The sequence below is a fragment of the Chelonia mydas genome, chromosome 23, assembly GCF_015237465.2.
Source record: "Chelonia mydas isolate rCheMyd1 chromosome 23, rCheMyd1.pri.v2, whole genome shotgun sequence".
In the NCBI taxonomy this organism is placed as follows: Eukaryota; Metazoa; Chordata; order Testudines; family Cheloniidae; genus Chelonia; species Chelonia mydas.
This window is the reverse complement of record NC_051263.2, coordinates 2,550,046-2,577,192: the sequence shown is the minus strand read 5'-3', so window position 1 is coordinate 2,577,192 and position 27,147 is coordinate 2,550,046. Positions and strand designations below refer to the sequence as shown.

At 52.9% G+C, this 27,147-nt stretch overlaps 1 protein-coding gene across 15 annotated transcripts in view; it reads left to right on the top strand.

Annotated features, from left to right (window-relative positions):
• CATSPERG (cation channel sperm associated auxiliary subunit gamma) overlaps positions 1-26,373 on the top strand; it is a 43,797-nt gene extending 17,424 nt beyond the window's left edge. For 6 of the 15 annotated variants that reach the window (XM_043534524.1, XM_043534521.1, XM_043534522.1 and 3 more), the window contains 17 exons: positions 775-886; positions 2,108-2,266; positions 3,945-4,063; positions 5,170-5,383; positions 5,682-5,744; positions 8,584-8,767; positions 10,037-10,164; positions 11,937-12,017; positions 17,942-17,998; positions 19,864-20,020; positions 20,731-20,794; positions 21,219-21,317; positions 21,994-22,095; positions 22,942-23,034; positions 23,991-24,090; positions 24,792-24,918; positions 25,589-26,373. In XM_043534524.1, the coding sequence (XP_043390459.1) occupies positions 775-886; positions 2,108-2,266; positions 3,945-4,063; positions 5,170-5,383; positions 5,682-5,744; positions 8,584-8,767; positions 10,037-10,164; positions 11,937-12,017; positions 17,942-17,998; positions 19,864-20,020; positions 20,731-20,794; positions 21,219-21,317; positions 21,994-22,095; positions 22,942-23,034; positions 23,991-24,090; positions 24,792-24,918; positions 25,589-26,085 (2,356 nt within the window). In that variant the 3' untranslated portion in view covers positions 26,086-26,373. Of the gene's footprint in view, positions 1-774; positions 887-2,107; positions 2,267-3,944; positions 4,064-5,169; positions 5,384-5,681; positions 5,745-8,583; positions 8,768-10,036; positions 10,165-11,936; positions 12,018-17,941; positions 17,999-19,863; positions 20,021-20,730; positions 20,795-21,218; positions 21,318-21,605; positions 21,746-21,993; positions 22,096-22,941; positions 23,035-23,687; positions 24,091-24,791; positions 24,919-25,554 lie in introns of those variants that run through there. The other 9 variants (XM_037884517.2, XR_006287188.1, XR_005223155.2 and 6 more) reach the window with 9 other exon arrangements.
• Positions 26,374-27,147: the final 774 nt, after the last annotated feature.

The window sequence follows — 27,147 nt, the reverse complement described above, 5'->3', positions numbered from 1 at the left end:
TTACAACCTGCGCCATTCACATGCATTAGGAAGTAGGTGCACATGGAACCCAGCTGCAGGACGAGGGTGTTAGGTGGGGCCTCAGAATCACAGCTCGACACAGCAGTGTGAAGTGGGTCAGTCAAGTGCCATGCTTGGGTCCTTCAGATGAGATGTTTTAAAAACCAAGGTGAAGATTTTCAAGAGAGGAGTGATTGTAGGGGCCCGGCCGGAGGCACCGTAAAGAGGTCTGATTTTCAGAAAGTGAAACCCCCTCTGCCCTGTGTTTGCTTTGAAAATCAGCCCCAAAACTGGGGCACTCAAAATCACTATTTCAAAGAATCTTGACCCAAAGCTCTGGACCCAATTCTGATCTCAATTGCATCGGTCCACAAGATCCCTCCGGATTTGCACAGCACCCCAAGGATGAAATTCACCTACCATGCAGAGTGTCAGCACAAAGTATGCACTGCACTTCCAATACGGCTGAAATGGAATTCATGTCTTACCCGAGGCTTTTGCCTGCTCAGGGGGTGGGTTTCACCCTGTGGCGCATTGGCAGAGCTGTGTGGGGAATTACACGACCATTGCAAAACAATCACATTAGAGCCCGTACAAATGTAACAGATCAGGGGACAGACCGGAAGGGCCACTGTCTGCCAGGAGACCCAGACCCAGAGACAGGGCCAAATGTAATGGTTTTACTACCAGGCTTTTCACCTCTGGGAGAGAATGAAAGGGGAACGAAAGCAATGGAGTGTAATGTTTCCCGCTTCCCCTGTGCTTTCCTTGCAGCTACGACCTGGTTAATTACATTCTTCTCTCCGGCTTCCCACAAGAGTCCCCCATCAGCTACTTCATTCTGTCGTATGTAGGGGAAGTCGTGTTTGTGACAGACTCGGAGGAGGTATGGTGGCGTGCCTCTTGGGTGGATCAGGCAGGTGCTTTGTTTGACTGGATGCAGCGTGGCCTAGGGCAGTGGTCTCCAAAGTTTTTGGATCGCGCACCCCCACGGTGCCGCCTAAGAAAGGAGAGGGGAAGACTTACCGCAGGCGTGCCGCTGAAGCAAGAAGAGTGGAAGACCTGCCGTAGGCGTGCCACTGAAGAAAGAAGACGGGAAGACCTTCCGCAGGCGTGCCGCTGGAGGGGAGGACCTGCTGCAGGCGTGCAGAGCTGCCGCCGAAGAAAAAAAACAGCGGCTTGCCGTCTGGCGGCGCTCCTCCTGCTGCGCACCCCCTGGGATCCTCTGGCGCACCCCACTTTGGAGACCACTGGCCTAGGGGATAGAACCCTGCCCTGGGACTTGGGCAAGCTGGGGTCTATTCCTGGCTCGGCCGCTGAGTGACCTGGAGTGAATCATGTCACCTCTTTGTGTCACAGGGTATATATGACAACTAGACCCCTGCAGCTGGCCCGGGCCAGCTGATTCAGGCTCTCGGGGCTCAGGCTGGTTCACTGCTGTGTAGCTGTCTGGGCTCAGGCTCGAGCCAGCACTGTAGAACCCTGTGAAGTGGGAGGGTCCCAGAGCCTCAGCCCAGTTGTCTACACTGCAATGAAACAGCCCCGTGTGCCCAAGTGAGCTGGCACAGGACAGCCATGGGTTTTTCTTTGCTGTGTAGATGTACCCTCAGTTTCCCCATCTGTAAAATGGGGATAATGGTACTGACTTGCTTTGCGGTCTCCTGATGAGATAGTGGTAGGCAGTGTCATGGATGGCTGCCTTTTTGTTAGTATCTTTCATCTGAGGATCTCAGGACACTATTCGGTCACTAATGCTGCCTCCTAACCTTTTCGAGGAGCTGCTAAATATTCTTATCCCTGTACGAGTGGTTAAAGTGAAGCACAGAGAGAGCAAAGACCTTGCACACCAGAGGGCACATAGAACCCAGGAGTCCTGCGAGGGGGCTGTGCTCACCATTAGACTGCACTCTCTCCCCACTCGAGAGGAACTCTGTGCTGGGTGGGCGAGCTCTGTATAAACAGCTGCCACGCTCCATTGCTGCAGAGGTGACTACATCTCAGCAGCAGGGAAGTAGCAGCTCCTTTGGAAAGTCCCCTCCAGGGACACCTTCAGAGATTTCTGCTCCCTTTGCCTGCTCTTCACATTTGGCTCCATTTGGCTCTCCAGATCTGGTTTTCTGTGGAAGGCAGCTCGGTCGTCAGTCGGCTTCACCCCTCCGAAGCCTGGGACACGTACCTCAGCCTACAGCTAATGAGAGAGTCAAAGGACTTTAGCTTGAACGAGTCATTTGTGAGCCTCTTCTTTAACAAGGAGGGACTGCAGCAGGTGAGCCCGGGCAGCAGGAGTCACAGCGTGGGCGGCGCAGGGGGTGGTTAATGGTCTGTAGACGTTTGAATCTAGCCCTGGTCTATAGTGCTGGGAAGCCGTTGACAGCTGCTGATTGGCCAATGGATTAATGAGCCATCTCAGCCCAGTTTCCAGGGCCAAGCTGCCACAGAATTGGCCCCCTCATTAGCAGACACCCTAGAGATCAAGCTTCCTCCAGGTTACATCTGAAACACGGTGGTGAGTGTGGGGCACCTGCTCTGGGCATAGAGACAGGCCTTCCACCTTCAGGGCCTTACCCTGATCCCAAAGTGGAGTAATTCCATTTACATGAATGGGGCTACTCCTGAGTTGCACCAGTGTAAATGAGATCAGAAGCAGGAGGCACCTGCAATGCTCACACAAGGGAGAACTGCCAAGCCATCCCACCCTTAAGGGGCATGGCCACACAGGTTATGGCTGTGGCCCATCCGGAAGCCAAATGCCGTCCCATTTCCACATGGTTCTGAGCCCTGATTCCCACTTGGATCCAGGGGGCCTCATAACTGCACCTGCCCCATGTAGCCACAAAACCCTCCAGCACAGAAGAACCAGACCCACTCTCCTTCCCACCCGCAGTTCAACCGTAAATTGTCAGGCTCAAGCTGACATGGTGCAGCTAGATCTGTTGGTATTTAACAAGGTACCACATGCTGCCCGGGCTGTGCTGAGCATCCTTTGCTCCCACTCTAGATGAAGAAAATGACCCTCAACCAGGTCTGACCCGAGCAGCCAGGCAAAAATTCCAGGTGTCCTGGCTTGTTCCAATTAGCAGGAGAAATTGGCGCTAGTCGAGCTTTGTCTTTGCAGCAAGTTGGTTCATTTGCACGGAACGCACAAAGGCCTTGTTTCCTTGAACACCGTAGGAAACAACCAGCAGGAGACCCAGGCTTCTTTCCAGCCCGCACCCAGTCCCCGCGCAGCTTTCTCTCAGGGCCCCCTTACCAGCTTGTTCCGGTCCGCCTGGCTTTCTCTCACTGCGTCAGCTCTTGTCCTGGGCCTCTCTCATGCACACACACAGCAAACCAGAGCTACCAAGCAAAGCCCTTACCCCTGCATTTGAAACTCCTCCTCTTTGGGCTACGTCGGGGTCGGCAACCTTTCAGAAGCGGTGGGCCGAGTCTTCATTCACTCTAATTTAAGGTTTCGTGTGCCAGTCATACATTTTAACGTTTTTAGGAGGTCTCTTTCTATAAGTCTATAATATATAACTAAACTATTGTTGTATGTAAAGTAAATAAGGTTTTTAAAATGTTTAAGAAGCTTCATTTAAAATTAAATTAAAATGCAGAGCCCCCCAGACCGGTGGCCAGGACCCAGGCAGTGTAAGTGCCACTGGAAATCAGCTCGCTTGCCGCCTTTGGCACACATGCCGTAGGTTGCCTACTCCTGAGCTACATGATTCAGTTTCTCTTCAGCTTTTCCATGGGTGCTACTGTTTATTTATTTATTTGTATTGCGTAGCCCCAAGACTCCCAGTCACAGGCAAGGACCAGGACAAAAAGACAGAAAACAAGAGGCAACACATGGGTGTTAGTTTCAGCTGCCAGGTGGCAACGGCTTCTTTCCTCTTCTCCTGAATAGCAGGGGTTGAACTCCACCTGTACCCGGTATTTTCTGCTCTTGCCTCTCCTTTCAGCTGGTTTACATAATGGATGGACAAGGGGAGGGAAAGCTGATCAAGAGGAACTTCCCTCTCCATTATATACTGTCGTACCAGCTCCTCATCGTCAATCAGTACCGTTCGATGTATTTCCAGTGAGTAGTGGCAGAGGACGGGCAATGGTGGGAAAGGCTTATGGTGCAGATTGAGCCGGCACCAGCCCTGGGGTAGCTCCAATGCCCACAGTGGAGTGGCGGCTGCCTGTACCAAGGCTGAGCTGTCAACTAGGTCTAAGTAATAATTCTTAGATCTCAAAGTGCTTTACAAAGGAGAGCACTATCCTTACCCTGTTTTACAGAGGAGGGAACTGAGGCACAGAGCAGGGATGGGACTAGCGCGCAGTCACCGAACAAAGCAGCGGCAGATCCGGGAATAGAAACCAAATCTGCCAAGCATAGTCGCCAACTCCGTGGGTGCTCCGGGGCTGGAACGCTCATGGGAAAAATGGTGTTTGCCGCGCGCTGGCAGGCCCCGCCGATCAGTGCCTCCCTCTCCCTCCCCGCACCTACCGTCTGCTGCCATCAGCTGTTTCGTGGCGTGCAGGAGGCTTGGGGAGGGTGGGGGAGGAGCGAGGGCGTGGTGCGCTGGGGGAAGGGGGCAGAACGGGATGGACGGGAAGAGGCAGGGCGGGACTGGAGCGGGAAGAGGGGGGGTGGGGGCAGGGCCTTGGAGGAAGGGGTGCTGTGGGGGCAAGGCCTGGGGCAAAGCCAGGGGTCGAGCCAGGGGTCGGCACATGAGAAAGTCGGCACCTGTGCTCCCAAGTCCAGATCCAGTGCTCTACCTGCTAGGCAGCACTGTGTCCCTTGGATTGAGATCCTAGGGGCCTGATCCTGCCTTGTGCTCAGCACCTGGGAGTGGTCCCGAGGAGCTCAGAATGCTCAGATCTGGACAGGATTGGGCCCTGAAGCTGTACACGTCAGGCCAGATCACGGGTGCAGCGCCACCTCAAAATCTCCAAGTCAGCCTCAAGCCTCCAGCACAGCCTCTTCTGCGTTTAGCCTTGATCCCGCAACTCCCCTTCGCTATTAGCAGTATAGGATGCAGGACCCACAGCTGAAAGATTCTGATTCCGTCCAGCACACAGGCTCCACCCCACCGCCCAGTCCACTACAACATGCCAGAGCACCGCCAGCCTTGTGAAGAACCACTGCATTTTGGTGCCAGCCTACACTCTGTTCCTGTCTCCCCGTTTCTCCCTCAGCAATGCTCAGTACATCAGGTTCATCCATCCCTGCTCCTTCTCGATCATGCGCCTCGTGGACCTCCCAGCCCCTCAGCGCTTCACCCGGACGGAGCACTACTTCTCCGAACCGCCGGATGTCATGGACAGCACAGGCTTCCACAACAACGTGTCTCTGGCTGTATACCAGGGACTGATCTTCCAGCTGCTCTGGCTGCATGCAGACTATAGCAGGGTGAGTGCTTGTCAGGCCTCAGCTGCGTTATGGTGATGGGCTGGGAGGAAAGTTCCTTGTCTCTACAGTGCTAGGTAGGAAGGTTGGGAGTTCTGAGATTGGGGCAGCGCTAGTGCTGTTTACACCGGGAGTGAGGTTGTATAACTGCCTTGCTCAGGGATGTGGACTTTCCCACAAGTAACAGGGACTATCCAAGAAAGATGCGGATAATCCACAACAGGGACACGTAATTTTCAGATGAGAAAATATTGCGTTTTCAGATGACGTGTAATTTAGCAAGCCCTTGATTTTCTTTTAGCCTTATGCTGACCCGGTCCACGACCCAACTTGGCGCTGGTGGAAGAACAGAAAGAAATACGCAGTAAGAAAAGATTCTGAACTTTCCTTTTTGACAAAAAAAAACCAACAGATCAAATTAAGGGGCTTGGTTCCTCTTCTAAATTGTGTTATATTCTTTTCTAAACAGATTTGTAAACTCTGAGAGCCTGGATAGATTTTAGTTTGGGTACCTCCATCCCATCTTCATAAATTCCTCCCCAGAGGTGGGACAGAGAAGGTAGATTGGCCATGTTTCAAAAACAGTTGTAATGAATAAGAACTTTTCTTACCTGTGGTAGTGAGCCCTGAAAGTCAGAAGGTGGCAGACTTGGGCCTGTAGTAGCCATGGGTTGGAATAAGTCTGTAAGATTATAATCTTCCCTAGGGAATAAATCAGCATTATATATCTGGTGACAGGAAGGAATTTCCCATGCGGTCCCTGTCTCACGGCTCTGCTGCGGCCCTTGAACTCAGAGCTCCCTGTGGCTGCAGGGTTTGCAGTTGCACCGAGCCGGCTCTGGGTCTTGTTGGACCTGAGGAGCTCTGGAGGTGGGAGGAGGAGCCAATAGCTTCAGCTGTGCGACTCGGGGCAAGCTGAAGGTTGGGCCCAGCAGAAAGGCTGCGAGGAAGCCCCCGCACACTGCTGAGCCTGTGGCAGGTTTCACTTGGAGGCCAGCAGGGCTAATGGGCAGGCCGTGGCTCAACAGTCTTTCCACCCCCAACGTCCTGGAGCTGGGCTTGTCTGATGGCCAGCGGGCCAACTGACAGTCTGTTCCCTGGATGGACAGGGTGGGGAAGGTAGGGGGACCTGGGCCCTCCCCCTCCACCAGGTCTGGGCCCAGGGGAGGGAGGTGTGGAGTGTCTTGATCACTGGCATACCTGGCCAGCCTTCAGAAGAACGGCCATACTGGGTCAGACCAATGGTCCATCTAACCCAGTATCCTGTCTTCTGACAGTGGCCAGTGCCAGATGCTTCAAAGGGAATGAAGAGAATAGGGCAATAATCGAGTGATCCATCCCCTGTCATCCATCCCCAGCTTCTGGCAGCTGGAGATTTAGGGACACCCAGAGCAAGTGATTGCGTCCCTCACCATCTGGGCTAAGAACTGCTGCTTAGCCAGTCGGTCCCCAGCCTCTAGCAGTGCATGGCATTCTTCCTTCCTAAGTGCAGGACTCTGCACTTGTCCCTGTTGAACCTCATCAGATTTCTTTTGGCCCAATCCTCCAATTTGTCTAGGTCACTCTGGACCCTATCCCTACCCTCCAGCGTATCTACCTCTCCCGCCAGCTTAGTATCATCTGCGAACTTGCTGAGGGTGCAATCCATCCCATCATCCAGATAATTGACAAAGATGTTGAAAAAAACCGGCCGCAGGACCGACCCGTGGGGCACTCCACTTAATACCGGCTGCCAACTAGACATCAAGCTGTTGATCACTACCTGTTGAGCTCGTCAATCTAGCCAGCTTTCTATCCACCTTATAGTCCATTCATCCAATCCATACTTCTTTAACTTGCTGGCAAGAATACTGCGGGAGACCGTATCAAAAGCTTTGCTAAAGTCAAGATATATCACGTCCACCGCTTTCCCCATATCCCATGTGCCCCCCCATTCGGGACTCCGGGCTTCTGCTGTGGGACAGGGCACACCGGGGCTCGCAGCTTCTCTCTTTGTTCTGAACACATGCATTTCAGGTACCAAGGGGCGTGATGGCACTTCCTCACCTTGTACCAGGGTAACACAATCATATGTCGTGTCCTTTTCCGTTGGGACATGCCGTGGCTGGCTGTGTGCAAATAACTCCCTGCCTGTTACTATGGGAAGAGAGACACAAGGTGGGGGAGGTGATATTGTTTATTGGACGGACTCCTGTTGGTGAGAGAGACACACTTTTGAGCTCATCCAGAGCTCTTCTGCAGGGCTGGGAAACAGACTCTGCGTCACAGCTAAACACACAGCGGAATGGATTGTTTAGCACGGGGTGGGCAAACTTTTTGGCCCCAGGGCCACATCGGGATGTGAAACTGTATGAAGGCCTGGGTAGGGAAGGTTGTGCCCCCCAAACAGCCTGGCCTCCGCCCCCTATTTGCCCCCTCCCATTTCCCACCTACTGACTGTCCCCCTCAGAACCCTCGACCCATCCAACCCCCCCTGCTCCTTGTCCCCTGATTGCCCCCTCCTGGGACCCCCCCACCCCGAACCACCCCCCAGGATCCCACCCCCCCTGCTCCCTGTCCCCTGACTGCCCTGACCCCTATCCACACCCCCGCCCCCTGACAGGTCCCCCGGGACTCCCATGCCCTATCCAACCCCCCCTGTTCCCTGACCCCTGACAGCCCCAGAACCTCTGCCCCATCCAACCGCCCCCTGCTCCCTGTCCCCTGACTGCCCCCCGGGACCCCCTATCCAACCCCGTCACTGCCCCATGCGCGCCGCTGCCCCCTTACCATGCCGCTCAGAGCGGCAGGAGCTCGCAGCCCCACTGCCTGCGTGGTGGCATGGCTGCAGGGGAGGGGAAACAGCGGAGGAGGGGCCGGGGGGCGAGCCTCCCAGGCCAGGAGCTCAGTGGCTGGGCAGGACAGTCCCACAGGCAGTAGTTTGCCCACCTCTGGTTTAGCATAAGCAGTTAACACACATATCAAGTAACCAACACCCATGTGTCCTGTTCCCGGCCGTTTTCCTATCTGCCTACGCTGAAGCTTAATTCAGCTAACGCAAGGTGTTCCGGGAGCGTCCATGAACAGGGTTATAGAAAGACATAGGCCAAATTAGGCCATGTCACTGCTCGAAATATACATATAATGTTATACTGATAGTGTGTGCTTAATGCATATTAATAGATTAGGCTTGGTAGAGATTAAATCCGCCTCTCTTTTTTCAGGAGTATTTCTTTTACGTAGCAAGCAACGGCAACTCCTCCGGAGGTGTCTACATCAACATGGAGAGCTACTTGAAGATCTACGACCTGCAGCCCAATAACGAGCTGCCCAGCAAGATTTACCTGGACAAGAATAACGTCTATTCTTTCTCGGTGTTCCTGAGCGTCAGGTTGATGAGAGAAAGCAGTAAGAGCAGGGGGTCTTGGGAAACGATGTGAAAATAACGGGATTTTAACGGCTAGATGAATTTGCAGGAGATCAGAGGAGCCGGCTTCTCCTGAGTTAGAGCAGGGGGACTGGCCGTCAATAATAATAATAATACCTAGCACTTTTCATCTGTACACCTCAAAGTGCTTCACAAAGGAGGGCGGTAACATTATCCCCATATTTCAGATGGGGAAACCAAGGCACAGAGAGGGGAATGGACTCGTTCAAGGTTACCTCATAGAGCTCAGGTCTCCTGAGTCTCAGTCCTGCCCTCTAGCCACTAGGCAAAACTTTCTCCCTTAAGAGGCTCTGGGAGTGGAGTGGTGTCTAGTGGTTAGAGCAGGGGAGCTGGGAAACTGGTCTCCTGAGTTCTGTTCCCAGCTCTGGGAAAGCCATGGGGTCAGAACTCCTAGGTTCTAGTCTTAGCAGGGGAGTGGTGTCTAGTGATTAGAGCAGAAGGGACTGGGTATCAGGACTCCTGGGTTCTGTTCCCAACCCTGGGAGGGGAGTGGATCTAATAGGTTAGAGCAGGGGGGACTGGGAGTCACGAGTCCCCTGTTTTATTCCCAACTGTAGGAGGGAAGTGAGGTCTAGTGAAGAGAGCAGGATGTTGGGACTGTTGCCTTTTCTCAGCCCACGTGTCCGGTTTCGGCAGCAGCGTATTGACCTCTACAAGGAGATCTGCTTTGACCTGGAGAGATCCACCTTGAGCGGGAGAGGAGCATTAAATCTTTGGCCTGTTTGATCCTCGCCCTGTTGAGGCCAGTTAGTGCCAATCAAAGTGGTCATTGCTGTGATAGGGACAGTAAACCTCCAACTTAGGGTAGTGAATAGCTAGTGACAAGATTCTGTCACTACCCACCTGGGTGAGATTTGAACCTGTGACCTTCCAGCAAAAGGGTTCCTGTAGTAGTTGCAAGCCTGCATCCTTAAGCCACCCACTGCCCTTGCCTTTGAAGATTGCTGATGCGTATCTACCCAGAGGAGCTTCTCTTAACTGTGTCAGTGACTGCATTATAGGTCAAAGGCCCCTGTGCAAATGCAGCCGATTGCCAATGGATCTGTTTATGGCTATGCATCCGATGAAGTGAGCTGTAGCTCACGAAAGCTCATGCTCAAATAAATTGGTTAGTCTCTAAGGTGCCACAAGTACTCCTTTTCTTTTTGCAAATACAGACTAACACGGCTGTTACTCTGAAACCTGTCTTTATGGCTAGCATGATTCAAGGCTTTTCTCTCGTCCTGCAGGGCGGGAAATGCTGGAAGAGAACTCCCTTGATTTTGTGTGGCTCACCATTGTCTTAGCGCATCCAAAGTTTGTGGTTTCACACCTCCACCGGCACTCTCTGATCGGCCGGGGCTCCATACTGTATACGGTGAGTACACGGGGCCGGCTACTTTAGAAGGATCCATAGTGCCAGGGTTCTGGTTTTGCAGCTGTTTCCATGCATTTACCTACCAGCTGTCTTTCAATTTTGGGATGGATTCACCTACTCGGGGCGGTATCACTGGCAACGTTCAAGTGTATTGCAAGCAGCCCTTCAAACCACCTCCATCCTGACCTGTAGCAGGTCCTACTGTGCCAGTCCTAGGCCTAGATTTTAAAGGCCAGAAAGTACCACTGTGATCATCTGGTCTGACCTCCTGTGTAACACAAGCCAGAGACACCTCCCGCCCCCAGTAATTAATGCAACAAGGCAAGGCCATAACTTCTGTTTGAGATATAGACAGGCATTTAGAAAGATATTCTTGATTTAAAAACATCAGTGATGGAGAATCCACAACATCCTGGGGAAGTTGTTCTAACAGTTGATTACCCTGTTGAAAATTCACATCTTATTTCTAGTCTGATTTTGGCAAACTTTAGTATCCAGATGCTGGCCCTTGCTTGGGCATCTTCTGCTAGATTAAAGAGTCATCTGCCATTAGAAATTTCTTCCCCACATAAGGATTTATAGAGCGTGCAATCAAGCCCTGGGCTGCACACACACTTACTCTGGCTGCAAACTTTTCAGCAAAACGGTTATTTGATGAAAAATGCCGTTTCCCTCCAAATCAAAACACACGTCAATTTCCACAACCTTTCATTTTGAGACACCCCAAAATGAAGCGTTTTAATAATATCTCAACGTCCTGTTGCGACATTTTCAGAACCTGAATATTTCCATAGTTTTGGGTTTTTGTGGCGTATCAAAATGGAATTCATTCTTTCGGTTTAAAAAACCCTCATTTAAATAAAAAGATTATAAAATGTCAGAATTGGAATGAACCGTTTTGATTTGATGGGAATGAAACATTAAGATCAAAATGAAATTTTGAATTTTTTTGGTTTTGTTCAGGAATGGCAAAAAGGTTGAAATTGTGGAGCTTCCTGTGAACTTGAAATTCCTGTTCCCATCCAGTTTTCATTGAGGCAAACAGTCCCAGAGCTCTGCCAGTGTCCTTCAGTTTTCACCTGAAGCCAGCCCTGCTCTTCCAGGCCTAGGCACCCCCTTGCACAGCTCTGCCATTAGTCCTGGGTCAGTCCACGACAGAGGAATGCCGAAATGCTTCCACTGGGCCCCATCCTCAGGGCTGCTTTGTCTCCTATGGAGCAGGGGTAGTCACAGCACAGTGCGCTCCAGCCACAGCACTGATCCACCCCCTGTGAGCCCTGGGGGGCAGGGAATAGCCACAGCACAGTGTGCTCTGACCACACTCCAATCTGCCCCCTATTGGCCTTGGGGAACAGGAGTTGCCACTCCTGAGAAACAAAAAACCAGGACATCCAAACCCTTTCATCTGGGACAGCTACCTCAAAAAAAGGGCCAATCCTGGGAGAACCCAGACAGGTGCCAAATGTACCCTCCATCCATGCCTCCGATCTGTTCCCTACACTGGGGGCTGGGAGCAGGGCGTGTGCAGACCCCAAACATCAGCTCTGTGCTGGCCAGTAAAGGTGCCCTGCATGGGGGGGTGATTCTCAGATTGTTCCTGCTCACTTGAAGGCCCCTTTATGCTTCAAGAGAAGCAAGGCCCCAAATGTTGATAAACCCACGACCTTTATTCAGGAGTCTAATCTGTCTCCCAGTGCCCAAAGAGAGCTGGATCAGGCCTTTCTTCATCAGTTACAGAGCCTGACCAGCACCCTACAAATTCTCCCCGTCAGGTGACCATCAGTGACACCGGACTGTATGCGAAACAAGAGCTGAGTGGGACAAACCTTCTGAAGAGTTCAATGGCTTTAAAGGTAGGCTAAAAGGCTGGCCTGTCCCCCAGCAAGGTAATTGGGAGCAAGGACAGAGCCACCACGTTATTAGCTCCTCGGCACAACTAGTTTCATTAGGCATGTCCCTGGGTGGTAACGGATGCCGTGCTGGGAAAATCTGCCAAAGGGGTTAACAAGGCATCTAGGAGAGTTTTTTCTTGTTGTGCGGGAGTGGGGGGCTGGGAGAGACACATCAGATCACAGGCCAGACAGCAGTGGATCACTGCAGATGGGATTATTTCCGAGCTGGATTGATGTTCTCAAAACTGTTTCGGCTAGGGGGTATGCAATGGAGCTGCATTGATTTATACCAGCTGGGGGCCTGGCCCAGTAGCTCCAGATAAAGACAGTGCTGTATGTTAGTGCAAGATACATCAGACCAGATGCTGTATATCGGCCGCTGAGAGCCCCCCAGAAGGGGAGCTCTCAGCTGTCAGGCCTGAGAGCGAGAGCTGTGGGCACCAGAGGGCAGCCAGCGTAATCTAGAGCTGCCTCAGAGCGCCAGCTGGTGGTAGAACTGGGGAGAGCAGAAAGACAGAGGAGAGGACTTCCCTGCCTGGTCCTCACACCCTGCTCTGCACGCTGCATGGCCCAGGCCAAGGATCTGGCCCTCTGATTCAAAGCAAACATGCTGACAACTGCCTGTGCCTGGAAACAGAAGCTTCTGACAAATCTATAAGAGGAGGCCATTCAAAGTCCCTCCCTAACTAGCTCGTTAAATTAGGCCGAATGACAGAGATTGCCTCACCACCTCATCTGGAGATCAGATAGAACCCAGGTCTCACGCTGAGACAAGTTCCTCCCTGAAGGTTCTGGTTTGATCCAGCATCGGAGGAAGTCCACAAGACAGCCTCACACCAGCCTCACACACGCAACGCATTGTCAACCTGTGGAACTCCTTGCCAGAGGGTGTTGTGAAGGCCAGTACTATAACAGGGTTCAAAAGGGAGCTAGATAGATTCATGGAATATAGGTCCATCAATGGCTATTAGCCAGGATTGGCAGGAATAGTGTCCCTAGCCTGTTTGCCAGAAGCTGGGATTGGGTGACAGGGCATGGGTCACTTGATGATAACCTGTATGTTCATTCCCTCTGGGGCACCTGCCATTGGCCACTGTCAGAGGACAGGATACTGGGCTTGATGGACCTTTGGTCTGACCCAGTATGGCCATTCTTATGTTCTTATGATACAGACAATGGGATTCAAGGGGAAACAGAGAGACAGCCCTGGTATAGGAGCAATTCACCCTTAGATCATCTGTGTGAGATCCGGCTATATAACATAGGTTTACATGGCCTGGCTGGCTCTCCACGCGAAGGGGTCTGATTCTGATCTGACACCAGATTGAGCCGGATGTCACTGGAATTGCTCCGGATTTACGCTGCCCTCAGAACCCCCGCTGCCACAGGACTTCGTTAATGCTCTCCCAGTGCTGTTGATCCAGAGTAAATCCACTGACTTCCATGGATGATACTGGTGTAAGTGACATAAGAACCTAGCCCTCGATACTTAGACATGGAGACGTGACATTGGTGCCCCTTCTGCCCTGAGCCATTAGCCAAAATCTGGGGGCTTGTGGCTTGTTTCCAGCAGAAGGAGAAATTGACGATGGTGCAATCCTGTTCATTTACAAACTTCTCCCAAGGTTCTGGAGATCCTGGTGCCAGCCCAGTGCTCTTTCCACTAGGCCATGCTGCCTTCTAGGATCCAGCTAGGCCTGCATCATGGCTTCACAGGCTCTGTGCTCTGCCCCAGCTTTTAAACAGTCCCTTAGAGGACTCCCATCAGTGGGCCAGACCCCCAAAGGTTCCCATTCTGCCTTCAGCGTAGGCCACACAGCGTGTGGTCTCCTGCCTCACCCCAGGAGCTCTGCCGGCAAGTCCAACTGAGAGACTCCTGGTCAGAGACTCGTGCGCTCTGCAGGGACCTGTGCACCTTGGCAGGTGCTCACAGTGATGCCAGGCGGCCCGTTCCAAGCAGAGCCGGGTTCATTAGCCACCTGGAACCCAGCACCGTTAAGTCCTTAGGTTCCAGAGAAGCAAAGTTTCAGATGCACCGCTACAGGCTGGGGGCCAGCTGGCTAAGCAGCAGTTCTGCAGCAAAGGACCTGGGGATTACAGTGGATGAGAAGCTGGATATGAGTCAGCAGTGTGTCCTTGTAGCCAAGAAGGCTAATGGCATAGTGGGCTGCATTAGTAGGAGCATTGCCAGCAGATCGAGGGAAGTGATTATTCCCCTCTATTCGGCACTGGTGAGGCCACACCTGGAGTATTGCGTCCAGTTTTGGGCTTCCCACTACAGAAAGGATGTGGACAAATTGGAGAGAGTCCAGCGGAGGGCAACGAAAATATTTAGGGGGCTGGGGCACATGACTTATGCGGAGAGGCTGAGGGAACTGGGATTATTTAGTCTGCAGAACAGAAGAGTGAGGGGGGATTTGATAGCAGCCTTCAACTACCTGAAGGGGGGTTCCAAAGAGGATGGATCTAGGCTGTTCTCAGTGGTAGCAGATGACAGAACAAGGAGCAATGGTCTCAAGTTGCAGTGAGGGAGGTCTAGGTTGGATATTAGGAAACACTGTTTCACTAGGAGGGTGGTGAAGCACTGGAATGTGTTACTTAGGGAGGTAGTGGAATCTCCTTCCTTAGAGGTTTTTATAGATGACGCGTTGTGCAGGATATTTCAGTAGTGCCGTCATTCAATATCGGTAGCGATCATCGCCTCCTGAGAGCCAGACTCACGTTCACTGTGAAGGTGGAGAAAAACGCGCTATGAATGGCAAACAGAAGGCACCAACCGGTAGCTTTTGACAAGGCAGTCCTGAAGAAAAACATTTCTACGAGCCTCCTGGACAACTGCGACGACGATTATGAGAACTTCAGTAAGAGACTGAAACAGTGTGTGAAATCAGCTGAGCGTGAAAGACCAAGAAGAGGTAGCGGAAGAATCTTGGAGAATACAAAGACTTGATTGGGAAGAGGAGGAAAATGAAAAGATATGGCAGCGACAGGCTTGAGTAGGCCCTTCTCTGCAAGCTCATACGAATGAGGTTGAAGGAAGACTTCAAGAAATTTCGAACCAAAAAGCTCCTAAAGGCTGCTGAAGATCGTAAGAGTCTCAAAAAATGCAAACGGGAACTAGCATTGTACAGGTCATCATTATCGGCTTTGAAGAACAGGGACAGAGAATCAGTAACTGATCGAACAGAGATGGAGGCAATCTGCAGGGATTTCTATACCGAGCTGTTTGCATCCCATATAGATGTTCCAATGCCATCACTTCAACAAACCGATGAACACATACTCCCAGTTCTCATCAGCGAAGTCTGTCATGCAATCCATCAAATGAAAGAGGGGAAGGCTCTAGGCAAGGACAGTCTGACAACAGAAATGCTTAAGGCGGGAGGTCAGGAACTTCGGAAAACTCTCACCCAAAGGTTCAACCACTACCTGGAAATCCAGAAGATACCATTCAGTTGGAAAGAGTCCAATACCATCTTGCTGCATAAGAAAGGCGATCGAGAAAATCTAAAGAACTATCACCCGATCTGCCTGCTTTTGCATATCTATAAGTTGTTTACTAAAATAGTAACAAATCGACTGTCGCAAAACCTGGATAAACAGCAACCTAGAGAGTAGGCCGGCTTTCGAAGGAATTACAGCACGATAGACCACATTTCACTCTAACCCAACCACTAGAGCGTTCAAGGGAATACAAGTTCCCTGTGTGCATTGCCTTCGTGGACTATGAGAAGGTGTTCGACAGCATAAAGACTAACGCCATCCTTGAAGCTCTTTCAGAACAGGGCATCAGTGCGAAATATATCACATTAATAAAGGAAGCGAACTCTGGCTGCAGCATGGACGTATCGCTGTTCGATACTCCCCTCCGAATCCCCATCGAGAAAGGTGTAAAATAAGGAGATACAGTTTCACCAAAATTATTCACAGCCTGTCTTGAATTGGTTTTTCGACGAGCAGACTTGAAAGGCGGGATTAATATCAACGGCGAGCGGCTAAACCATCTTAGGTTCGCAGATGATATAGTGCTGATAGCTGAAAATACAGCCCAGCTTGAGAGAATGCTTAAAGAACTGAACACGAAAAGTAGTCAAGTCGGATTAAAAATGAACCGATCGAAAGCGAAATACATGAGATCAGATGATCTGCCAAGAACCCAAATCACTCTTGGAGGAGAGCGGATCCAAGAGGTTGATAAATATGTTTACTTGGGCCAAGAAGTCAACATGAGCCACGATCAGAAAGGCAAACTGTCGTGTAGAAAAAAAGCTGGATGATGCGCATTCAGTGACATCAAGGACATCCTCCAAGGAAAGATCAACAAAACAACTCGTGAATCTTTTTAACTTGACCGTGCTTCCAGCAATGTTATATGGCAGCGAAACATGGTCGCTGACAAAGATTGAAGAACATCAACTGTCTGTCACACAGAAGGCGATGGAACGAACATTTTTGGGCATTTCGCGCCGTGATCACATCCCCAACGAAATAATTAGGCAGCAGTCTGGAGCGTGAGATGTTGTTGTTGAAAGCAGGCTCAGCAAAATGCGGTGGGCGGGACATGTGGCCTGACTCAGCAACAACAGATGGACCACAGCTATAGCCAAGTGGTATCCGCGAGAACAGAAACGGCCACGCAGTCGGCCTGCAAAGAGGTGGGATGATTTCCTAACAAGGAGATATGGACAAGTGTGGCGAAGGATGGCAAGAGTGAGAGAAGATTGGAAGACGTGTTGTGATTGGCTCAGTCTCAACTGATGAAGGACCGACAGTCTATGCAGTCGCAGAATTTTTTATGGCCTGGCTTGACAAAGCCCTGGCTGGGATGATTTAGTTGGTGTTGGTCCTGCTTTGAGCAGGAGGTTGGACTAGATACCTCTTGAGGTCTCTTCCAACCCTGATCTTCTATGATTCTATATAGTCCATTCTGGCCAAGCCACAACTCACCATCCTCTCAGTCTGTCCCTTTGTCTGTCAGTCCCCGGGGGAGCCCCTCACCCGCCTCTCTTATTCCAGCCTCCTGTCCTCCCCTGGGCCATTGTCCTCCTCCAGATCCCTGCTGAGTTCACATGTTCCACCTGCCTGATGTCCTGGTTGCTAGATATTCAATCATTGGGGTTCTTCTCTGTTGATCTGGGTGGGGTTCAGCCAGTCCTTTAACGACTCCCTGGTCCCACCCCAGACAGTCATGTGTCACAAACATCTCCATGCCTCCAGCTCTGACCTAACAGCTGCTTTGGAACCCCTTTACACCCACTGGGAAGCAATTCCTAGTCAGGTCAGTCCTTGCCAGGCACATCGGTCATAACACTATTACAGAAGGGTCCTGCTTCATTACAGCCTGTCTCTGGCAGTGGCCAGCAGCAGAGGAAGGTGTAAGAAGCCAGCAGTAGCAGGCACAGGATAATCTGTCCCCCGCATTAGGTCTCATGCTGACCCCTTGTTGCTGGCGCTAGGATTAAAATTTTTAATAGCCCTTCTTTCTGATCTCTGTTAGCATTAGCGATGATAACTCTGCGTGACCTTGTTATGCATATGAACGGCCAGTCTGGCTTCGTTCTTCTCCTCAATGACATCCTGTGGCAAGGAGATGTGTCATGTTACCTAGACTTTCCTCCGGAGTATCAAGTATTATTGGACATTGCTGGGAGTGGGCTGGCTCTGTCGTCTGATCTGCCAGGGCAGCAACTGGGATATCAGGCAAGACGGGCCAGTGATGTGATCAAACACAGCAGGAGGCAGGATCCCAGACTCCATGGGCCAATAAGCTGATCCAGTGGTACAAGGGGGCGGGATACAGGACCGGATGGCCCAGTGGGCCTTGACGATGGACTTTTCATTTGTTTGGTCCTAACAGAAATTCATTTTTGATTTAAACATTCCAGGTTATAAATGCAGCAACAAACTGTTACCAGTACACAGTGTCCGGCCCAAAACTCCAGGTAACTACTGGGTCTGAACCCGTGGGGAAAGGCAAATTAATGAGACTATATTAACATTTTGTTTGTGATAATGGAGCAATAATATTATCTAATCTATCTATCTGTCTGTCTATTCTATCCCCATACACCCTGTATCATCTATCTATCTGTCTCTCTCTCACCAGACCTTCTGTAAAGGAGCAGACTCACCCCTGCGGCGCCTCCTGCTGCTCATTGGGAATTAACTCTTTTCCAGCTTGGAGCGCCCTCTGCAGGCCGGTGATCCGCCACAGCTCCAGCCCCCATGTTCCTCACAGACCCCAGTGCCCCTTTCTCTGGGGTTCTGCCCCCTGGCAGTACCCCCACACTCTGCCTCTGAGTTTCCCCTTCCTGGGGAACCCCCAACCCCACCTTGCCTCAGTCTGGGCTACTGCCAGTCATCACCAACCCCCGCTCCCTGGGACAGACTGCAGTGTAAAGGCCACTCATCATAGGCAAGGGGGTTCGGACCTGCTGCCTTCCAGTACCTCTATGAGCCTTGGACCAGGCCCTACAGCCTGGGGAGTTGGCAGTGTGGAGCACGCCCACTCAGCATGCTCCTTCCCCAGCACAGCACCACCCTCAGTACCCTGTCAGGAAGGCAGGCCCTGCTCTCTCCCAGCCTGGAGAGAGACTCCTTGGGCCTCTGGCTCCCAGCCTTTTGATACAGGCCAGTTGGGGCCTGATTGGGGCGTGGCCCAGCTGCGGCTGCTTCCCCAGTCAGCCATCCACAGCCACAGCCCTCTCCAGGGCTGCTTTTAACCCCTTCTATTTTAGGAGCAGGGTAGCCACCCCACTACACATCCCTTCTATCTAATCTATCTATCTATCTAACCCAGGGGTCGGCAACCTTTCAGAAGCGGTGTGCCGAGTCTTCATTTATTCCCTTTCATTTAAGGTTTTGCGTGCCAGTCATACATTTGAATGTTTTTTAGAAGGTCTCGCTCTATAAGTTTGTATATTATATAATTAAACTACTGTTGTATGTAAAGTAAACAAGGTCTTCAAAATGTTTAAGAAGCTTCATTTAAAATTAAATTAAAATGCTGATCTTAAGCCACCGGCCTGCTCAGCCCGCTGCCGGCCTGGGGTTCTGTTCACCTTGGCCGGCAGCAGGCTGAGCGGGGCCTGTGGCCAGGACCCCAGCTGGCAAGGGGCCGGCAGTCAGCCCCGGCCCTGCTCAGCCCACTGCTGGCCTGGGTTCGGCAGCGGGCTGAGCAGGGCCGGCGGCTGGGACCCGGCAGGCAGCAGTGTGTCATTAAAAATCGTCTCGTGTGTCGTCTTTGGCACGCGTGCCATAGGTTGCCGACCCCTGATCTAATCTATCTGTCTAACCCCATAAACCTGCTCTGTCTAATCTGTCTATCTATCGATCTGTCTATCCTCATACATCCCATCTATCTATCTAATCTGTCTATCTATCGATCTGTCTATCCTCATACATCCCATCTATCTATCTAATCTGTCTATGTACCTAATCTGCCCCAGAATTTAGTTAACACAGAGTTAGGGTTGCCCAGTGCTGTCTCACGCTCTTCCCAAATGTGGAGTGGCTAAACTTTTGCCTCTGGAAAGCAGGATACAAAAAGTGACGATTCATGCCCCTCAGGGCCCCATTAACTCTGCCCCATTGGAGCAGGCAGTAGCCACTGGGAATGGGTCAGTTTTGGGCTGGGTACCTTAATAAGCCGACATGAGCATTAGTTGTGTTGCATTCCGCAGACTGGAATTCCAGCGTTTGGCTGCATGCATTAGACCCCCACGACCATCCCTGGGGTACCCGGGCGCCTTACAAGCTGCAGAGTGAACAGGGGTGTCTTTTTCTCACCCCCTCCCCTCACCTGCAGGGCTATGCCATGGTGCCAATCTTAATTGGCTGCCCCCCGGGCAAGAGGCTGGCCTTTGACATCACCCGAACCCTGACGTACACCACCAAACAGAACAAGCGGTACTTTGACTGCACCCACAAGAACCCAGAATTGCCATGCTTCTCCTTTAACGATGGTAAGGAGAGGCAGATGAAGGTGTCCGCACAGGGGACCAGATTCTGGCTGAGGCCCAGAGACAGATCGAACGGGACCCTGCTTGTAAAACCCCACTTAGCTTGTCTGGCATGGACCCTAGCTGGACCCTTCTGCATCTGCACCAGCTGCTGGCTGTCACTGCTGGAGTCTGGGAGATTCAGGGGTGAGGTGGTGGGAGGGGATCCCGGCTAGATCCTGGCTCGATTCTGATCTGAGCCTCGATTCTTGGTTGTGATCCCAGGCCCCGACTCTGGATGTCCCGAGCTGCCCAGAAATCAGCCTCAGTTTGGCTGTTCCGGTGCCTTAGAGTTGTGGAGCTGGACTCGCATGTGGCCTGCTGATCTCTGTGTTCTCAGAGCCGTCCACGGAGCAAGGCCGCTGCAGCTTCCCCTTAGCCCAATGGTTCTCTTCCCCTTACTGGCCAGGATCCATCTGGGATCCCCCCCACTTCCCACCTAGCTGGATTCCCCCCTTCCATTCCCATCGAGCTGGGATCTAGTGAGAACTCACCCCCAGCCAGGATGTTGCTGGGATCCCCTTCCACTTAGCCTTATGGGCCGGGCAGGATGGTCTTGCCCATTTGATACTGGTTTCTGACCCCAGGCGGCGACCCCTGGGGGTGTCATGGTCTCTTTGGGGCAAAGTGCATGGTTAAAATTGTGAGCTTTGACGTTCTTCTTTTTCCCACAGTATTTTACCCCTTCTTCTTGATCCAAGACATGGTGACAGGGGACTCGGGACCTTTCATGGGCAGGTGAGGGATGGGCAAAGCCACCCCCTTGGCTTTAGCAAAACTCACCCAGCGCTGGGAGACCGGGTGGGTGAAGTCGTGTCTTTTATTGCTAGTGGAAGAGACGAGCTTTCGGGCTTGCACAGAGCTCTGCTTCAGGCCCCTTCAAAAGCTCCGGGTAAACTCCAAAGCACGTCTCTCTCACCAGCAGAAGTTGGGCCAGTAAAAGATAGCGGGCGACAAAGACCCAGTAGGAGTTACACTAAAGCTACTGGTCTCGCCCTTTGGGGTTGTAGCAAAGGCCTCGGGTGAGCGGGGTGAGGAGGGTTTCCCCCCAGCTGTTTGGGCCATGTGGCTAGGAGGACTTGGCCCCTGAGCGAGGGGGTTTCTAACTGCCGAGCCCATTGGGCTGCTCTTCACAGCAGCGTGTTCTTTGTTCCGATGGTAGCTACATTCTGAGGATCATTGGCGGAGGGCCGTACTCGGAGAGCAGGATCCGCGTCTACAGCCCGAGCGAAATCCTCGACTATAACACGAAAAACGGCAGGTAGGACACAGCTACCCTCGACGGAGGTCTCTAACATCATGGCTGGTGTGGGGAAAGGGACTAGGGAAGTGTTCTTTACCCCTTCACAGAATGCACGAAACAGGGGGGTCACCCAATGGAATGGCCAGGCAGCAGGTTTGTAACAAACTGAAGGAGGGTTTTCTTCACCTGACACACAGTAAACCTGTGGAACTTGTTGCCAGGCTCTGCACAGATCCTGACCGAGATGGGACCCTGCTGCCCCTTGCAGATGTTACTTCTCACACTTTGCTTCTCCTACCTTTCCAGGAGCTGGGGCTGCCTTGGCTGGCCTGGCTGGGTTGCCCTCTACTGCCTCCTTGGGTGGGGGATTGAACCGGAGCAGATGCAGGCTTATGAGAATATGGCTGTGTACCCCAGGGCCTCCTAGCGTGGCAAGGCTGATAAGGGTATGTGTATTAGCCAGGATCCCCCCTCTCACAGCTGGAGTTTTCCCCTTCCATCTAGCCAGGTTTCAGCAAATCTTCTGACTGGGGAAAAGAGTTTCACATCAGTCTTGTTCCAGATTTTTTCGAGTGGAAATGACTTTTTGTGGAGAATTCTTTTATAAACTTAGGCCCAAAAAAGGTTTCTTTAAAAAGGTTGAAATGGCCTTAAAATAGATGGATCTGTTACTCCGGACACTTTCTCTCCCTAGCACGCCGCAGAGTCTGATCTGGATGAGGGCTAATCGCACAAAACCTCCCCTTACTGATCCCGAAGGCTTCGATATCTTCTCCGAAACCGACGGTGGGATCAAGTAAGGAAATATCAGAGTGGGTACGCACCTTTCCAGCCCCTTCCCTGCCATTCTCCACCGGGGACTGAACTTGACTTGCTTGTTCTCTTTTCAATCACTCCCAGTGCGGTTTATTCCCTGTACATTATCATTATTCATCTGAAAGGTGCCACTGGGTAGAGCTTTGATCCAAAGACGATCACAGACCGCATTAAAGCCAGCATCTGTGCAAAGCACTCTCCCATGGGGTCAGTGACGGGAGCAATGAAGCCCCTTTGTGCAGTAGAGATAGCTACAAAGAAGGAAGGAGTACCCAAGGCAGAGCTCAGCTGTGTGGGAAGACAGGTTTGCCTGGTTTCCAGCCCAGGGCTAGGACAGAAGCCTCTGTGTTGGAGGATGGAGCCTGGGGAAGCAGCTGTGAGTGTGACCCTGGGAGGGAGCAGAGAGACAGGGTTTCTTGGGCACAGAGCCCACTGAAGGGGCAGACTTGGGAATTTCAGAACAAGAAACTGCCTGCTGCTGTTTGAGTCAGGACTTTGTGGGGGTCCATTGCCAATAAACCAGACATAGACCTGATTTGTATCACTGATAGCTCATCCTAACCGAAAAAGCCCTGCAAAGCCCCAAACATTGGTTACCTGCTTGGGCCGAAGGGGCGCCTGGAGGCTGGCACTCCGTTGCCCTGGGCGCTGTGCAAACCTGTAACCATAGAGACAGTCCCTGCCTCAAACAGCTGAAATGCTCCGCAGTGTGCTTGGGGAGGTGCTGGATTCATAGGGGATAAGAGTTGTAATCACCAACACTGAAGGCTTCCTGGCAGGCGGGCTATCCGGGGCCCATGCTCACGGCGTCTTTCCCCTCCTGTAGGTGGGTCTGCGAGCAGAATTCCCCCTGTTACGATGTGGTTCCCTTAGAGCTGACATCTCCGGATTACTTCTTTTTGGTGGAGGTGTCCAACAGGTGAGCCTCACGTGGCCCTTTAAAGCCAAGGGCATTCGGCACCGGTGTATGCTGGGTTGCCGACCCTGGCGTCTGTCGACAATAGCCCCTGGCTCTTCTGCAGATCCCATAGCGACTTGACCAAGGTCACCCAGCTCTCCTGAGTCCTAGTCCAGAGCTTGATCCACTAGGCCACACTATCCATCCCAGGCTCCGTCTCCTGGACCAGCACCTCATCTGGAACAAGTTGGAGCGGCCTCAGGGCTGCTCCAACTCACACTTTCTAGGGGACGTCGTGGGCAGTTCTGGCAACGATACGGGGCCTTGGAGTGGGTGGAAGTGGCCTCTTGAGATCACCTTTGCGCAAAGGGCTTCCTCAGCTGGCTTTTCCCCCAGTCCTCCCCAGCAGGCATGGCCAGACCACCCTCAGCTGCAGCTGTTCTCTGCTCCTTGGGGTCTTGGAACGTGGAGGATAAACTAGAGCAACCTCGAGGCTGCTCTGACTTACACTGCAGGGCAGGCCCCTGCACAGCCCCGTAATACAGAGAGCACAACAGGGGCTTAAACCCACCTTTGCCTCCTGCCCCAAGTCCAGGAATGGAGTAACCAAGAGTCAGGCCCCCTAGTCTAGTGTTAAATGTCCCCCCGCCGATCTCCCGCAGTGCTGTATCCAGAGCCTGACTCTGAGCCCCGGCCAGGAGTTTCTCTTTCCATGTCCTGGCCATCCCTGGCTTCTTAAGATCTCCTGCAAACCCATTTGCAAGCCACTGCTGCGGAGGCGGCACAAGGGACTCTGGGATGCCTACCCACACCGCCCCGCACGGAATGGGACGCAGCGGGTGGAGGCCGGCCTTGGGACGCCAGGCCGCTTGTCCCGGGGGTGGCGGCGCTCACCCGAGACAGCTGCGCGGCTTGAACAACAGCCGCCCTGGCGACGGGGCTGCCTATGCCCTGAGCCCCCAGGTCCCTCCCTGCAGGGCCGTGGACAACAGCACCTACTGTGACTATGACCTGGAGTTTGTGATCCACATTCATGGCTTGCGGCTCAGCCCCTCCCGGGCAATCACCCTGATGAAGGTACAGGGGGTGGGGACACAGAAGGGGACCTGGGCCCTGATCTTGCTCACTCCAGCCAGCAGGATTGTCACGCCCTCTCCAGGGACTGGTGTAGGGAGGCCAGCCAGCAGGTGGAGCATGGCTGGGGCTTTCCAGCCTGGGGGACCCCACTGGCCCTAGTGTCAGGGAGCGCAAAGGGGCACAACTGAGGAGGCGGCCCATAGCTTTGGCTGGCGATGGCTCGGGGCTGTGACAGCCTGTACGCACTCGTCACTGCAGAGGGGCTGCCTGGTATGACGACCGAAGCACAAGGTGGGAGAAACCTCATTGCCGGGCCACACTGGGAACAGAACTCAGGAGTCCTGACGCCCAGCGCCCCCACTCTACCCACTAGGCCCCACTCCTTTCCCAGAGCTGGGATAGAACCCGGGAGTCCTGACTCCCAGCACCCCTGCCCATGCGCCCTGCTGCTGTAGCCACTAGCCACTACTCTCCTCCCAGAGCTGGGGTAGAACCCAGGCCTACCTGCTAGCCCAAGCCACACTCCACCTCCTCCCCATTCTGTACACCCAGAGCTGGCCAGGTGCCAGCCGGATGAGTTTCCCCAGGCTCCCCACGCCAGCAGTTCAGAGACCGGCCCTGCGTTTTTCTCAAAGGAGCCGTAGTTCTCCATAGCCACAGACGGGGTAACGGTACGTCTCCCCCCTGCTTTTCCCCGGCAGATTTCCATGGCCATTCTCACCAGCATTGTCGTCTTGTACATCCTCCACCAAGTCCTGGGGCCCATGATTTGGGCTGGCTTCACCCGACTGATCCAAAGGATTGAAGAGGCCATTGCTGTTCGGACAGGTGAGCTATTGCCCCCTGCAGTTGGCATCTTAGGAGAACTCAGCTGATCCAGCTGCCCCCCGGCCATTGTTAGACTGTTAATGGGGACATCATGACAATCCCATGAGCTTTACAACACCCCCAGCCAGCTCACAGCCTGGTTCTAACCCACCCCCCAGCCAGCTCACAGCCCGGTTCTAACCCACCCCACAGCTAGCTCACAGCCTGGTTCTAACCCATCCCCCAGCTGGGCCAGCTAGTCCGTGGTGTAACCCACCCCCAGCTGGGCCAGCTAGTCCGGGTTCTAACCCACCCCCAGCTGGGCCAGCTAGTCCGGGTTCTAACCCACCCCCAGCTGGGCCAGCTAGTCCGGGTTCTAACCCACCCCCAGCTGGGCCAGCTAGTCCGGGTTCTAACCCACCTAGTCCGGGTTCTAACCCATCTCCAAGTGCAGGTCCGAGGTTTTTCTGTGTGGATGGGAGTGGTTCTGGCTAACCCCTGGGGAAGAGCCTGGGTTAGCTGTGCAGTGTAGATGGATGCCTACGCTGGGCCCCTGGTATGCTGGGGTGTGACAGCCCTGCTGGATTTCACAGGTGTCACTCCCTTCCCCTCCCTGCCCACCAGCTGTTCCAACTCTGCCTTGCTCTGTTCTTCTAGAGTCCAGCGTCGCCTTCTCCACCTCTTCCTCCAACCAAAGCCAGGAGGGCTCCCAACACATGCCCTCCTTGTAGACCAACATCAGCAGCAACGGCCACCTGTCCCGGAGCAGCATGGAAGAACTGGCCCCTCAGTGTCCTATCATCCCCATTGCGAGTCCGCGCCTGTATCCAAACCTGCCTTTCCTCTCCGCGGTCTCAGCAGCCTGAGAGACCCTACACCTTCCTCCCCTGCTCTCTGTGTCTGGCCAGGACCATTGTCACCGAGCTGGCATTGCTGGGCGGCTTTTCCTGGCTAAAGCAGAGGGGATCAGGGCTTTCCACAGCAGCCCTTGAGCAAACGATAGTCAATCAGAACTGTAAAGACCTGAACCCACGGGGCATTGGTCTAAACGCCTCAGCTAGGCTCAGGCCAGTGGAGAATGGCGGCCGGTATTCCATCAGCAGCCGGCCTTCCCCAGTTCAACTGGAACAAGAGCTCCATTTGACCGCCCATTTCACTGCCCCCGGCCTTATCCGGGATGGTACCTGAGCTCCAGGCAGCGAGTGGCAGGTCTGAGCAGGATCGGGAGCTAGCGGGACCTTTGGATACAGGAATTCCCATGTCGAAATCTCTCGCTTTGTTGAACGAATGAAAATCTTCCCGTCTCCTTCCGGTTCCTTTTGTATTTCCCACCCTTTAGCAGCAAGGCGAGGGGAGGCAGGTGGTTTCTGTGTCTGAATGCAGGAGCATTTGCGTAGCTGGTGCCTGCGCCGGGCTCCATGGGACTCTTGTCTTATTTTGGTTGTTCAATAAACTCTCTCGTTGTCTAGGATGTGATCCCGAGTGGGAAGTTGAATCTCTTGCTTCCCCCATAACTGGCGCCGACCGCTCCGGGGGCAGTGCTTTGCTCTGGGTTCTGATCTCCATGCTCCCTTATGGTCGAAGGGTCGGATCCCCAGCTGATGTAACTCAGCATCTCTCTGTTGGGGTCAGTGGGCGAGATCCCCAGCTAGCGTAAAGCAGTGTGGCTCATTGGACCTTCTTCTGATATTTACACCTGCCGTGGATGTGGCTGGGTGCCCGAGGAGCAATGCTGGGTGGGTAAATTCACCAGCCAAGCCGACATTTTTCCACCCAGACCTTTCTAGCTATGGGTAGGTTTCTTTCTCGGTAGGATACTGGGAGCCAGGACTCCTGGGTCCATCCCATGTCCTGCCACCAACTCACTGAGCTCACTCTTCGGGCGTGAGGGGCTTTGTGCTGCCCAGGATCCTGCCCTGACACAGGGAGAGTCCTAGGGTAGGGAGGCAACAAGCTGGCTCTATGCCACCCTTCCCCCTTCCGGGATGAGCATGCTGGGATGGGGCCCCATCTGGGATGCGATCCACAGCTGGCATAACTAAGAGCAGCCCTGAGGCTGCTGTAAGTTACACCCTGGTCTGGTACAGGGCCAACTTTGGGGGAGCAGAAAGGTGGTTTAAAACCACTCTCGCCCCCCACCATCTCCTTGGCTTCAAGAAGTGTAAATTCAGCCCACCTGGGGTTTATTAACACCTACCTTGCACATACCACTTTTCCTCAGTAGAGCCAGATTATTACACCCATTTTACA